General features: G+C 37.7%; 1 protein-coding gene across 2 annotated transcripts in view; it reads left to right on the top strand.

The window, feature by feature from the left end:
• The window catches only part of Tmem245 (transmembrane protein 245), an 88,870-nt gene that overhangs the window by 54,006 nt on the left and 21,473 nt on the right, over positions 1–13,391 (top strand). For both annotated transcript variants that reach the window (XM_042694986.1, XM_042694995.1), the window contains 2 exons: positions 4,572–4,694; positions 4,837–4,982. In XM_042694986.1, the coding sequence (XP_042550920.1) occupies positions 4,572–4,694; positions 4,837–4,982 (269 nt within the window). The remainder of the gene's footprint in view (positions 1–4,571; positions 4,695–4,836; positions 4,983–13,391) is intronic.

Below are 13,391 nucleotides of genomic sequence, written 5' to 3'. Positions count from 1 at the left end.
CTTAAGTGATAGAGCATATACCTAGCAAGCCATGAAGCCCTGAGTTCTGAGTTCAAATCCCCATATGCCAAGAAATAAAATTACGATCAATGTGGTGGCTCACACTTGTAATCCTAGCTAATTGAGAAGCTGATACTGAGAAGGTCTCAGTTTGAGGCCAGCCCAGGCTCCTTTTTCCCATCTAAAAAGGAACAGAAAAGTTCCTGAGATCCCATTTCAAATAATACAAGTTGAGCATGGTGACTTGTGCCTGTCATTCTAGTTGCATGGAAAGCTGAATTAAGTACATTGCCCAGCCTAGCCTAGACATTAATGTGAGATGCTAGTTACTAGGGTCTAAAATGTGCTGCTCGAGGTTGATAGTAAATACTATGAAAAATTTTACTGATGCATGAAGAACTTCTTAAATGAAGCTGATGCTGAATATATGGTAGTGAAGAATACAGTAGGGACTGAAACATGTACCACCTCCCTGATTCATGCCAGGACCCAGTAGCTTTACCTGGTGTTGATTGTCTACACACTATCAGTGCAGATGCCAGTATGAGCAAGAGCAAATGTTTGAGTACTCCTCAAAAATATTTTGACCTCCCAGACCCTCGAAAGTGTCTTGGGTCTCCTGTTGACCTGGGGCCATACTTTGAAAACCACGTATCTGACTGTCTAACATTGGGCCTATCCTGGCATGGATTCTGTAATTTTTGAAACATAAATGTTTTTAATTTTTATATTGTTATTATAAAGGAGATGTACAGAGGGGTACAGTTATATGTCCGGTAAAGAACACATTTCTTTTTGGACAATATCACCCATTTCCTTGCTGTCTCCCAGTTTTTCCTTTTCATCCCCATTCATAAGATGTACAGTTCATTTTCAACATAGTATTCAGCCAGTACCATTGTTGTATTTATTTACCCTTTGTCCCTCCATTTCTATGCCTCCCCTTACTCTTCCAAAGACATATAAATGAACAAACAACAAAAAGGATAGAAAACAAACACAGCAAAAAGGAAAAATGTCTCGTTTTCATTTCAATAAATATTATTTTGTATGATCAGATGCACATAGATATTACACCTTTCTGTGAAACATATTTTTTTTTTTTACTTCTTTTTTTGCCTCTGATACAGCCTCAACTTTCTGTGATTTCATTTATTTTGTAGTGCTTAGACTGAACCCAGGGTCTTGCCTGTGCTAGTAACATAAGAACTCTACCACTAAACTATATCCACAGACAGCCCCCCATCCCCTATTTTTGTAGGCAAGGGGGCCACCAGATGTCATCCAGACTGTCTTTGAATTCCTGTCTCAGCCTTTCAAGTGTTAGGATTACAAGTGTTCACCTCCATGTTTGGCCCTTTAACTGTGTTTTTGAAACCTTGATTGAACTGATTACATCTTCTACCAAATTTGTTATATCCAATGGCTCTTTCTTACATTCAGAATCTTTTTTTTTTTAATCTTTGAGGATATTACTAATAAAATGTTTTAAATGTCTTCTGCTTCTGTTTGCTCTGAATTCTTTGAAGTTTGCTTTAATCTTTGTTTCATCTTTGAGCCTGTCTTCAAATGTTTGGTGACCCTTGGCAGTCAGTCTGTTTCTTTTTAAGAGTGAAACACTTAACAGCCAGCTGGAGCTTCAGCTTTTAAATGCTAATACATATGCAAGGTAGTATATGTTTGATAATATATGAATGTTTGTTTTCCCCTAATTAAAGGAATGTTCAATAATAAAAATTACTAAACACTCTTGTTTTGAACCTTTAAAAGTGAATTTTAAAGGTTCTGATGTTGACCATGAAATGACATTGAATCAGATAAAGATAGATGCAGAAAATGTATTTAAATTTTATAAATTTTTATGGTAAGAGTTAAAGTATAGACAGTTTTAGAAACTAAAACAATTGAACCATACAGTCACACAAAAATAAGAAAACAGATGTCAGTACTAGGGCTTAAACTCAGGGCTTTGCCCTCTGACTTGACTTTTTCCACTTAGGATTGATGCTTTACTTCCATTTCTGTTTTTTACTGGTTAATTTTATTGTTTATACCTACTTTCTTCACTAGATTTTTAAGTACTTGGGGCAGAAAGACTGTCATTTATCACTACCTTAGAATTTAGAATGGTAGTGTGGTTTCAATTAAACTAAGAGAGGCACATTACAGTTTGAATAGTAATTATTTTTGTATTTAGCAGCACAGTGGCGCATTTGAAATGGTGTTTTGAGATCACCCAGCTCAACTTCCTTATTGTATAGCTAGATAAGGAAGAAAGGAACCAAAGGACAGTGGAGGTCACATAGCCCACAGCTCCAAATTCCTTCCAGACTCAAGAAGGCAGACAGATAGCTGAGCCACTAGAAGTCATTTTCTCTTAGTTTAATGACTGGACCTCTGCAGGGTTCTGTTCTTCTGTTTTCCTAACGTGCTTCCTTTTGGATCTTTAGTTCTATAGAACCAAAGGCTGAAGGGTCTAGAAAAGATCCTGGGAATCCAGAGTAGTAATCTAAAGTTTAGTTGGCATAGTAGACTCAAAGTGTAGGGGTACAGAAAAGCGTGAAATTAGTGAAGCTCCTTGGTTATGTTTTGCAACTACACTGCTTGAAGGCTTAGATGAATCTCCAGGCTTCTCTTTCATGTCCAGTCTATTCTTGACATTGTTAGAGTTCTGTTACTAATGTTGATTAAATATACACCAAACCTGGCTCATGTTTTCTGTATTTTTTAAATTTAATTTTCTGAGTTTCAGAGCCTTCTTACTCTTACTGTCTTTACTATTTTCCTTCTTTCTAAGCCTGGCATATAAACTAAAAATACTGTAAGGATTTAGTTAATATTCCAGAAATCTCCCTTTTTCCATTTTCTTCAGCTGATCCCTCATTTTGTTTCAAGGTTAAAAGGTTGTTGAATTGGAAACTACCAACATATAATTAATTTATTCTTAAGAATTTTAACACAGTATTTCATGTCATTATGACTTAGAAACTATTTAAAAAATTTTTGATAAAAATTCAAGAATGGCTTAAGCCCCCAAAAGAATGCTTGTCAAAAAAAATCACAAATAAAGGCATTGTTTCTTGGAACCAGCTGCATTATTCATTCATTCTTTATTTCACAAAGTCAAACAGTCAGTTGTTGCATATTTTTGTAGGCATATTGAAACATTTTCAGGACTATATGTAAGGAGCTCTTGTAACTGAAACCAGCCTGCTGCTAAAGTTCTATTATGAAGACGCAGCTGAGGTTTGCAAGAAATGGCTGGGACAACAAAATATGCCTTTATAATGATACATTTCAGGTAGGAAGGGTATGGACAGGCCTTTCAAAGAATAGGTGATTAAATGAATATATGACAAAAAATAGAACTGTTTCAGAAAGGGCAGCAAAATAAAAATCAGACATTAAAGAGTTCTGGTTCCATTTCTGTTGCTACTTTTTAGCTTGTCCTTGGGCAAACATATTAAAACATGAGCTTTAGCTTATATAGCTACCAAATAGAGGTGATATCTACATTGCTTCCATCACAGCACTTTTATGAAGTTTGTGGAAGTATTTTATTTTATTTTATTTTTTTATTTCTTTTTTTTTTTTTTATTGTAAAGCTACTATACAGAGGGTTACAGTTACATGAGTGAGGTTATGAGTACACTTCCTCTTGAACATTGTTACCCCCTCCATTGTTTTCCCCCTACCATCCCCTCCCTCCCTTGTGGAAGTATTTTAAAAATAGTCATGGAAGATGTTTTCCTTATCATTTTGCTTCCATATCTTATTAACAGGAATTATAATCTCAGGCAGAGTAGAAAGACATCAGACATACTCCATGACTACGGAGGAATTTAAGTTGATAAAAGGATAGGAAATAAAAACACTCGGGAGCACTATACTCTCCATTTTTAGTCATATTTAATGTGTATATAACCATGTTGATATCTGGTTCTGTTGGATTCACTAATCAACTGAAGTCAGTAGGTTATAATCGACTAGTCATTGTCTATCTCAGGAAAGAGATAGTCTATTAGGAAAGACAATAGTCTATCTTATTTTCATTGTGATTTTATTTGTCACAGAAGTAATGCTTTTTATATTTATAGCTGGTTCTAAGCTGGAGATGGCTAAGGTAGAGTATAGGCAGCAGCCAACACAATAAATGCTTGAACTTATCACCACAGAATGTATTTATTGACATGTTTTCCTATATGCACTTTTACATACATTCTATTTTTAGTAATAATCATGAACTATATAAAAATTTTTATCTTGTTGAAGTTAGCATTACATAATAAAACATTTCTTTTTTTATAATAGATATTTCTGAAATCTGCCTAGTACTGTTTGAAGAAATACACCATATTACTACTACTACTACTGCTAATACTATTTTTCTTTTGGCTCTTGAACACAGTTGTTTTCACACTCTCCCAATCCCCTCCCCCCATTATTTAAAATAGTCCTCAGTTCTCATCTTTTTCAGTTATGGTAGTAAGGCTTTATTGAAAGCACACTAGATGGCTGTAGCAGTTCCTTTCACAAGAATTACTTCTGACATCAGCTTTTTTCCTTGTCAGATCTTGGAGTCCTTGTGGATTGTTATGAGCCGGAATGTGAGCCTGCTATTTACTACAGTTACCACGCTGCTGACTATCCTCTTCTATAGTGGCACTGCCCTTCTTAATTTTGTACTCTCCCTGGTATGTATATCTAGATAAGCACACTTCAAGTACATCTCCCTCATTAAAGCATTTTCCTGGTTCTATTTGTATTTGCAGATGGCTGTCTTCCTGTAGTTTCCCAAATATGATTTTTTAGGAAACGCTGTCCTTTGTTTTGCAGATAATTTTCCTGACCACACTGTTTTATCTATTAAGTTCCAGTGATGAGTACTACAAGCCAGTGAAGTGGGTGATAAGCCTGACACCACTATCTCAGCCAGGTCCTTCCTCTAATATTATTGGCCAGTCTGTGGAAGAAGCCATCAGGTAGGGATAAGATTCTTTTTTCTTCTTTCTCCTTCCTTCCTTCCTTCCTTCCTTCCTTCCTTCCTTCCTTCCTTCCTTCCTTCCTTCCTTCCTTCCTTCCTTCCTTCCTTCCTTCCTTCCTTCCTTCCTTCCTTCCTTCCTTCCTTCCTTCCTTCCTTCCTTCCTTCCTTCCTTCCTTCCTTCCTTCCTTCCTTCCTTCCTTCCTTCCTTCCTTCCTTCCTTCCTTCCTTCCTTCCTTCCTTCCTTCCTTCCTTCCTTCCTTCCTTCCTTCCTTCCTTCCTTCCTTCCTTCCTTCCTTCCTTCCTTCCTTCCTTCCTTCCTTCCTTCCTTCCTTCCTTTCGCCATTTTTGGAACTTGAACTCAGGGCTTATGCACTGTCCCTGAGCTTTTGTGCTTAAGGCTAATGCTCTACCACTTAAGCCACATCTGTACCTCTAGTTTTTTGGTGGTTAATTGGAGAAAAGAGTCTCAAGAGTTTTTTGCCTGGGCTTGCTTTGAACCTCAATCCTCAGATCTCAGCCTCCTGAGTAGCTATGGCTATGAGCCACCTGCACTTGGTAAAATTTATGTTATTCTTATTTTTCTCACCATCTATATTCATGAAAAGTATGTGAGCCTGCTATTTACTACAGCTTAAACTCCTGGTAACATATTTAGTGCTAAATTAGTTAAGGATTCTGGTATTCTTAGGATTTTTATTTCCTTTTGAGAGGTGCAATGCACATGTGTTTGCTTTTTGTTTCTTTTGAGACATTGTCTCACTATGTATCCCAGGCTGGCCTGGAACTCTTTGTAGTCTAGGTTGTCCTCAAACTCACAGTACTGTTCCCTCTGTCTCCTGATTGCACCTAGCTAGTGCATATGTTAATAAGGAAAAATATTCAGACAGGTTGTTATATTATGCTTTGGCCTGGGATTTACAACTGTGTGATGTGCCTCTTAACAGCTTTCTGTAAGCAGGAAGGTTTGCATTTGTTGCCATGTTACTTGTTCTGGAGAAGCGCCCTCTGCTTCCACTTCAGCCTCATCTTCTCAGGAATCCTAGCTCAGATCCGGGAGGAGAATATTTTACCTCTAAGCAGCTAGTCTGTGCCCTCTGAAGGAATAGTTTGGATAGGGGAAATGCAGTTTTTTGTTACCTCCCAGTCATGGGCTCTGCACGCTTTATAGACTGGCAGAAACTTCCATCATTCCTTTGGAGTCTGTATTAGACACTTCTGAGTGAGATTCTTTAGTACCTTAATACCCTATAGGCTTTATAACAGTCCTTCCTGGCCCCCATTTCTTTCTTCATGTCTGGTTGGGAGATACCATTTGCAGTTCTGACCTTTCAGCTCCTCCTTAAAGCCTGTTGCTCATTGCTTATTAACATGACTCTTTATAAAACCTTTTGTACGTAACTACTCAAACCTCATATCAGCCATTAGAATTCCTCTTCCTAATAAGCTGTTAGCCACATGATCTTAATACCTTAAAAGTTTGTCAAATAGTAAATCTTTGACTGGTGTTTCTGTTTCCACATACTTTTTAAAATATACCACTGTTTGAAACTTGGCATTACTGACAAGATTTGATTTGACCTCATCATCCTGTCTGACTGTTTTTGGCTTGCCTTTTTTTCACTGTGTTCATGTAACAGCTGGGGAGAGTAGCACTTTGATCTCTGGAAACCCTTCATTACATTCCTGTATAATTGAAACGTAGACCATCTCTAGGGAATTTAGGTTTTCTTCCTTCTTTTCTTTTAGCAAATTATGGGTAAAATCTTCATAGGTACTTGACTTCTTTGATTGGATTGGAAGTCAAGTGGGACTTTAAAAGGAAAATTCATTTAGTGCTTGTTTGATACCCCCTGAGAGCCACATGAAGCCACCCATATAGTGATTGGACCCAGGCTGGGGATGGGTGGTGGTAGAAAAAAGAGATACCAAGCTGGAAATACGTTATCTTAAATAATAGCCCTCAAAATGACTCTGTCTTCAAAGAAGTATTAATTTTAGCATCCCTTCTATGATCTATGACCTTTGGTTATAATCCTTATTGGGAAAATTGCAAAACTCCAGTAATAAGATTATCATTTGTGGGGCTCGGAAGGTGGCTCAGTGGTAGAGTGCTTGCCTTGCATGCTCGAGGCCCTGGGTTCGATTCCTCAGCACCATATAAGCAAAAAGAAAAAAGCCGGAAGTGGCGCTGTGGCTCAAGTGGTAGAGCGCTAGCCTTGAGCTGAAGAGCTGAGGGACAGTGCCCAGGCCCAGAGTTCAGGCCCCACGACCGGACCCAAAAAAAAAAAAGATTATCATTTGCTTATCTAACTGATATAATTCTGACTTAAAAAGCATACAAGGCCTAGCGCTGATAGCTCATGCCTGTAATCCTACCTATTCGGGAGGCTGATATTTGAGGATCGTGGTTCAAAGCCAACCAAGGCAGGAAAGTCCGTGAGACTCTTATCTCTAATGAAGCACTCAGAATATCGGAAGTGGTGCTGTGGCTCAAGTGGTAGAGTACTAGCCTTGAGCTGAAGAGCTGGGGGAAAGTGCCCAGGCCCAGAGTTCAAGCCCCACAACCAAAAAAAAAAAAAAAAAAAAAAGCAAGCATACAAATACTCTCCCCTAAGTGAAAAATAATTTTTTTTTTCTAATGGTATTGGGATCTGAACTTAGGGCCTTATGATTTCTAGACTGTCATTTTACCACCTGAGCCATACCTCACCCATGCTTTTTTTTTTTTTTTTGCTAGTCTTGTTGACTTTTCTGCCTGGGTTGGTTTTGAACTTCAACCTTCTATAATTCAGCCTTTTGTGTAGCTAGGATTATAGTGGTGCCAGTGGAAAAATCATTTACCTCTTCCCAGTGGGATAAAACTATTGGAACAGTTAGAGGGTTGGAATCCTCTAATCAGTGTGTATAGAAAAATACTTACCTTGTTCATAAAGAACTTTTAAAGAAATTTGATACTTTATTTTCCTTAAAGTACCTTTCATTAACACTGGTCTCACATGTTTTGAAATCAGAGTTCTTAAAATTGCTTATAGTAAATGGTTTGCTGACAGCTTATAAAATGTCTTATTGAGTTGCTTATTTGTATCACGCATGTCATCTTTTTTTTCTCTTTATTTTGGTAATACTAGCTATGGTTGAACTTGGCATCACACTTGCTAAGCAGCCATTCTTTCTGCTGAGACAAACCTCTTACCCTGAGTTCTCTATTATTATTATTACTTTTTTGCTCTTTCTTTTTTTTTACCAGTCTTGGGCTTGAGCTCAGGGCCTATGCACTGACCCTGAGCTGCTTTTGAGTTATAGTGCCACATCCAACTTTTTCTACATAGTTTATTGAAGATAAACTTTCCTCCCCAGGAATCCTCAGATTTCATCCTCAGATTTCAGCCTCCTGAGTAGCTAAGATTAAGGCACGAGCCACTAGTGCCTGACTTAAATTTTTCATTCTGAAGGATTATGTTCCAAAAGGAATATGTTTCTTTATGGAGAAAAATTATTATTAATTATCATTGTTTTATTGTACTCTGGTTTGAAATCAGAGTTTGCCCTTGTTAAGTGGCTGCTCTATCACTTGAACCACTCTTTAGTTCCTTTTTGCATTGGTTATTTTCAAAATATGGTCTTGCTTTATGTCCAGACTAGCCTGGGCTGCTGTCCTATTTTTACTTCCATTTGTTGCTGGGATGATAGGTGAATGGCATTGCATCCAGCCATTGAGTGAGATGGAGTCTCATGAACTTTTGTGATTGGGATGTCCTAGAACCACAGTCCGCTGATTTTTACCTCCCAAGTAGCTAAGGATAACAGGCTTGAGCCACCATATCTACCTGAGAAAGATTTTTTAAGGGAAAAAATATTTATATAGATGATTATAAAAATATTGTAATGTCCATAAAGTATAGTTTGGTCTGTAAATTATCATCAGTAAAACAGTAATCATTCATCATCATCATCAGTGTTTGTAGTTAAGTAAAAATCATTATGCCCATTTTGTTTGGTCTATTAATCATTACAAGTGGAGTGAAATTGGGCGAACTGCATGGCTGGATAGAGAAGTGTCTGTTGTGTTCCCGGAGCTTTGCCATCTGAAATATGTGTTTCTCCTTTACATCATGTGTCATCAAAGTTTTGAACCTTAATGATTACTTTAATTCTGAATCACTTTTAAATTGAATGCATTTGTGAGCTGGTTATCATTTCATGAGATTTTGAGTTAGTAGCATGCATCCTGTATCCCCAAACCATTTTCCTCCCTTCAGCAGCATGTTGTCTCCTGAATGTATACATCACACCCTTTCCCCGGTGCTCTCATTCTGCTTGCTCTGGTGGAGATATTGCACATTACTAAGTTGCATGTTGTCACGGCCTCAATGCAATTTAGTGTGTGTGATATTTTCACATGAGTGCATGCACAAGGGTATGGCTCTTGCTTGCTGGGATTATAGCTTTTCAGTGCTGGTGGGTGGAAACCCTTTGGACAAAGCGTTAGATAGGAGACTCTGTGTATGTACCACTTTAATCTGAACATGTTTCCCCTCTCTGCACACTTAATTGTGAAGAATTAAAAGTTTTGATTATTAAAAGGTTGACGTGATCCTTTAGTAAATCAAAGTTTTCTGTTTGACTTTAAGCATATTAAGTTTTCTTGGAAAGAAATTCTCGTGGATTTAAGGGTCCAAACTATTTAAATGAAAATGTATAAGGAAGAGTTTAAAACTATATTTTCATTTATTTGCAATATTAACTTTGAAATAGAGACAGAATTTCATGCATATTTGAAAATAATCACTTAGCTGAAGTTCTTAAATAATAATTAAGACATTAAGTATATGCCTTTTAGTTCTTTGATTAAAGATTGGTATCATGTACCTGAAGCTGTATTTTATTGTTTCCGAAGAAATGGCCTTAAAACAATATGGTTTCTATGTAGATTCTCATTGTGATGCTTTAAAAATTGCTACATTCATTTTCATAGGCTAGTAGTAGAAACTTGTTTTGAGATACAAATGTTTACTAATTATCTTTGTAATTGAAACAGCCCTTGTTATTTTTTAGCATTAATCATCCATGATCAGGAGGCATTGTCAAGGACATAAATTGTGTATTAATGATATGAAAATATGGAATTAATTGTATACTACCAGCATATCCAGATGATCTCCAGTGTTGTGTGCATCTGTAACAATGCATAGCTGTTTTCAGTGGAGGTAGAAGGTTTTTATGCAAGCACTTCTTCCCTGTATCCCTCCCACAGCTTCTGGGTACCTCCTACACAGACCTCATGCCGGAGGTCTACTGTTGACCAGATTTCTATACATTGTCCTATGGAGCTAAGTCTCTAGGAGAAAGGAGAGAAAAAAGTTTAATTTAAAGAGAGGTTAGGTATACAGGCAAATGTCAAAAACTCTTGCTACTTGTTTAGGTAAACCATTATAATAAAGACAGGTTTGCTATATCTTTTTAAAAATTCCATCCCTTAATTTAAAAAAAGTTGTTGAAAATGTGCTAATGATCATCTGAGCTACTGGAAAAATGAATCTGGTAGACTTGTGTCATGAAATATACATAGTCCTTCAATTTGTTAAAAAGAACACTTTTTTTTCTTCATATTATCTGTGAAGCACGTTGTAGGAAATTGGAATAAACATAGTATGCCTATGATCAAGGGAGCTAGAGGTACTTTGTCCAACTGTAATTTTATATGCTCTGTGTTTAGAAGCTCGGTGTCACTGTCCAATAGCTCACCTTCTACTTGAGGGAAACTATAGTGCAGTAGGAAAAGAATACTTAAAACAGGTGAAAGCTCTTGTTTCCTGGGGATTTGATGGTCTGGTGGTATTCCTATTAGACTTTTAGAAAGAAACACAATGGGACTAGTGTGCAGACATATTTTAGAGAAGGTAAAATACGATTTGGACTCCTCCTTTTTTCTTGCGCATGTGCTTTCTACTTGGTCATAATCTGTATATTCTGAGTATGTGGAGATTCTTGACTCTTACTTATCATTCTTTACACCTTTGCTCAGTTGCTCTAAGTCTCATTCCATAAAAAGCAGGTCATAGGCCGAGCACTGGGCTCATGCTTGTAATCCTAGCTACTCAGGAGGCTGAGATCTGAGGATCACAGTTCAAAGCCAGCCTGGGCAGGAAAGTCCATGAGATTCTTTCTACAATTAACCACCAGAAAACCAGAAGTGGCGCTGTAGCTCAAAGTGGTAGAGCACTAGCCATGAGCTAAAGAGCTGAGGGGCAGTGCTCAGGCCCAGAGGTTAAGCCCCATGACCCCAACAACAACAACAACAAACAGGTCATAGCTGGGCGCCGGTGGCTCATGCCTGTAATTCTCGTTACTAAGGCAGCTGAGATCTGAGGATCATTGAAGCCAGCCCAGGTAGGAAAAAGTCTGTGAGACTCATCTCCAGTGAATCACCAGAAGCTAGAATTGGCATCATGACTCAGAGTGGTAGAACGCTAGCCTTGAGTGAAAAAGCCCGGGGAGAGCAGAGCATCCAGGCTCTGAGCTCAAGCCCATAAATAACTAACATAAAAAGCAGGCCATCTCATCAGTGGGCGTAAATGAGGCACGGACATGCATACCTTTAAAGCTACATAGCAGAAATAGTAAGATTTGTTGGGAAAAGCATATAACTTTTTTTCTACTGAAAGGTTTTCTTAGGGTGGGGCAGTCACTTAATTGGAGCACTATGTTTCCTTCCAATAAAGAAGCGCCCTACTCAGTAATGGTCTACATGTGGTGTAAGCCAGGGGCACATGTGTAAGTTGTAATAATGGCAAGTCTGCAAGTGAGGAAATACTGAAAAAGTGCCTGCAGTTCAATTTCTTCTTCCACTGAAGTAAGTCCTGCTGAGAAAAGGTGCCTGCAGTTCAATTTCTTCTTCCACTGAAGTAAGTCCTGCTGAGCTACTAAAAGGGGAAGAATCACTACAAAGAAGGTTCATAGGCAAATCATATTTCAGTAGGAGGAAAGAGTTGAGGGTAAAGATAGCATATTACATAAACAGTGGTGAAGCTGATTTAGGTTTTCTGTCAGCTTCTATAATAGGTGCTTGGTAAATAGATTGATTACAGCTGGATGGACCATGGATTGATACAGCATAAGTTATACACTTGTATCCTTAGAACATGGTACAAGTCTCAGGCTATTTTGAATTTTTTAGAGACTTGAAGTGTATCATAATACTTACATTTTCCTGGATAGCAAGGCAGGGAGGTGCTCACTGAATTTCAATATTTAAAAGTTTTGGTTAATTGATACTGATGAATGAATGAAATGACATTTCCTTTCTATGATTGAACGGAGTATTCTTGCATTGATTGAACTAGTGATTTCTAGTAACCCATTGAAATATTGGATATATGCTAAAGTTTTATTTCACTATGAAAGTAAAGTTTTACATGGAGACTTGGTTTTCTTCGCTTTTCTTTCGTGTGTGTGTGTGTGTGTGTGTGTGTGTGTGTTGTTTGAGATTGAAACACCTGCTAGGCAACACTTTTCCAATGAGTTACATTCCCAGATCTTAAAAATCTTTCTTTGCACTTTTTGTTTGAAATGCATGATTTATTATATAATTAATGTGTTTTGTTTTACTTCTGATTTTGTATTGTGTTTTACCAGAGTGTTTGCTTATTCACTGGTGAGTACCACATTGCTTTAAATACAGATAAATTAAATTTGTTTTGCTTTGTAATGCTGGAGATTGAACTCAGGGCCTCTGATGTTAGGCAAGCCCTCTGCTGCTGAGCTACATCCCATCTTATACTCTGAATTTTAGTCTCAGATGCTGATAGATGACTGATTATGTGCTCAGTTTTAGACTGTTGCTTGTTTGATATATACTTTGTAGTTTGAAGTAAATGTTTGAAGTAAAGTATGCCATTTGAAGTTTGCCATTTGAAGTAAAGTATGCCATTTGAAGTTTGAAGTAAAGTATGCCATTTGAATATACAAAGTATATAACCCAGTGGTTGGCACACAACAGGCTGTATTTGTTTCCTCTTGTTGTAAAAAATTGCTATAAACTTGTAACTTCAGCAACATGTTTCTTTTTTGGTTGGTCATGGGGCTACAACTGTGTTATGAGTCCCTCAGCTCTTCAGCTCAAGGCTAGCGGTCTACCACTTGAGCCACAGTGCCACTTCCCTTTTCTGATGGTTTATTGGAGATAAGAGTTTCACAGCTTTACCTGCCCAGCCTGGCTTTGAACTGAGATGCTCAGATCTCAGCCTCCTTAGTAGCTAGGATTACAGGTGTAAGCCACCAGCACCCGGCTACCTGTTTCATTTTCTAGTCAGGGAGGTTAGAAGTCCTCCAAAAAAGATATTATCTGGGCTATGTTCTTCCTGGAGGATGTGAAGGACACTTCTTTTTGTCTTTTCAGTTTCTACTG

This window comes from Dipodomys spectabilis, unplaced genomic scaffold (assembly GCF_019054845.1).
Source record: "Dipodomys spectabilis isolate Male_0828 unplaced genomic scaffold, ASM1905484v1 ptg000006l, whole genome shotgun sequence".
NCBI lineage: Eukaryota > Metazoa > Chordata > Mammalia > Rodentia > Heteromyidae > Dipodomys > Dipodomys spectabilis.
This window is presented reverse-complemented; position numbering and strand designations above follow the sequence as displayed.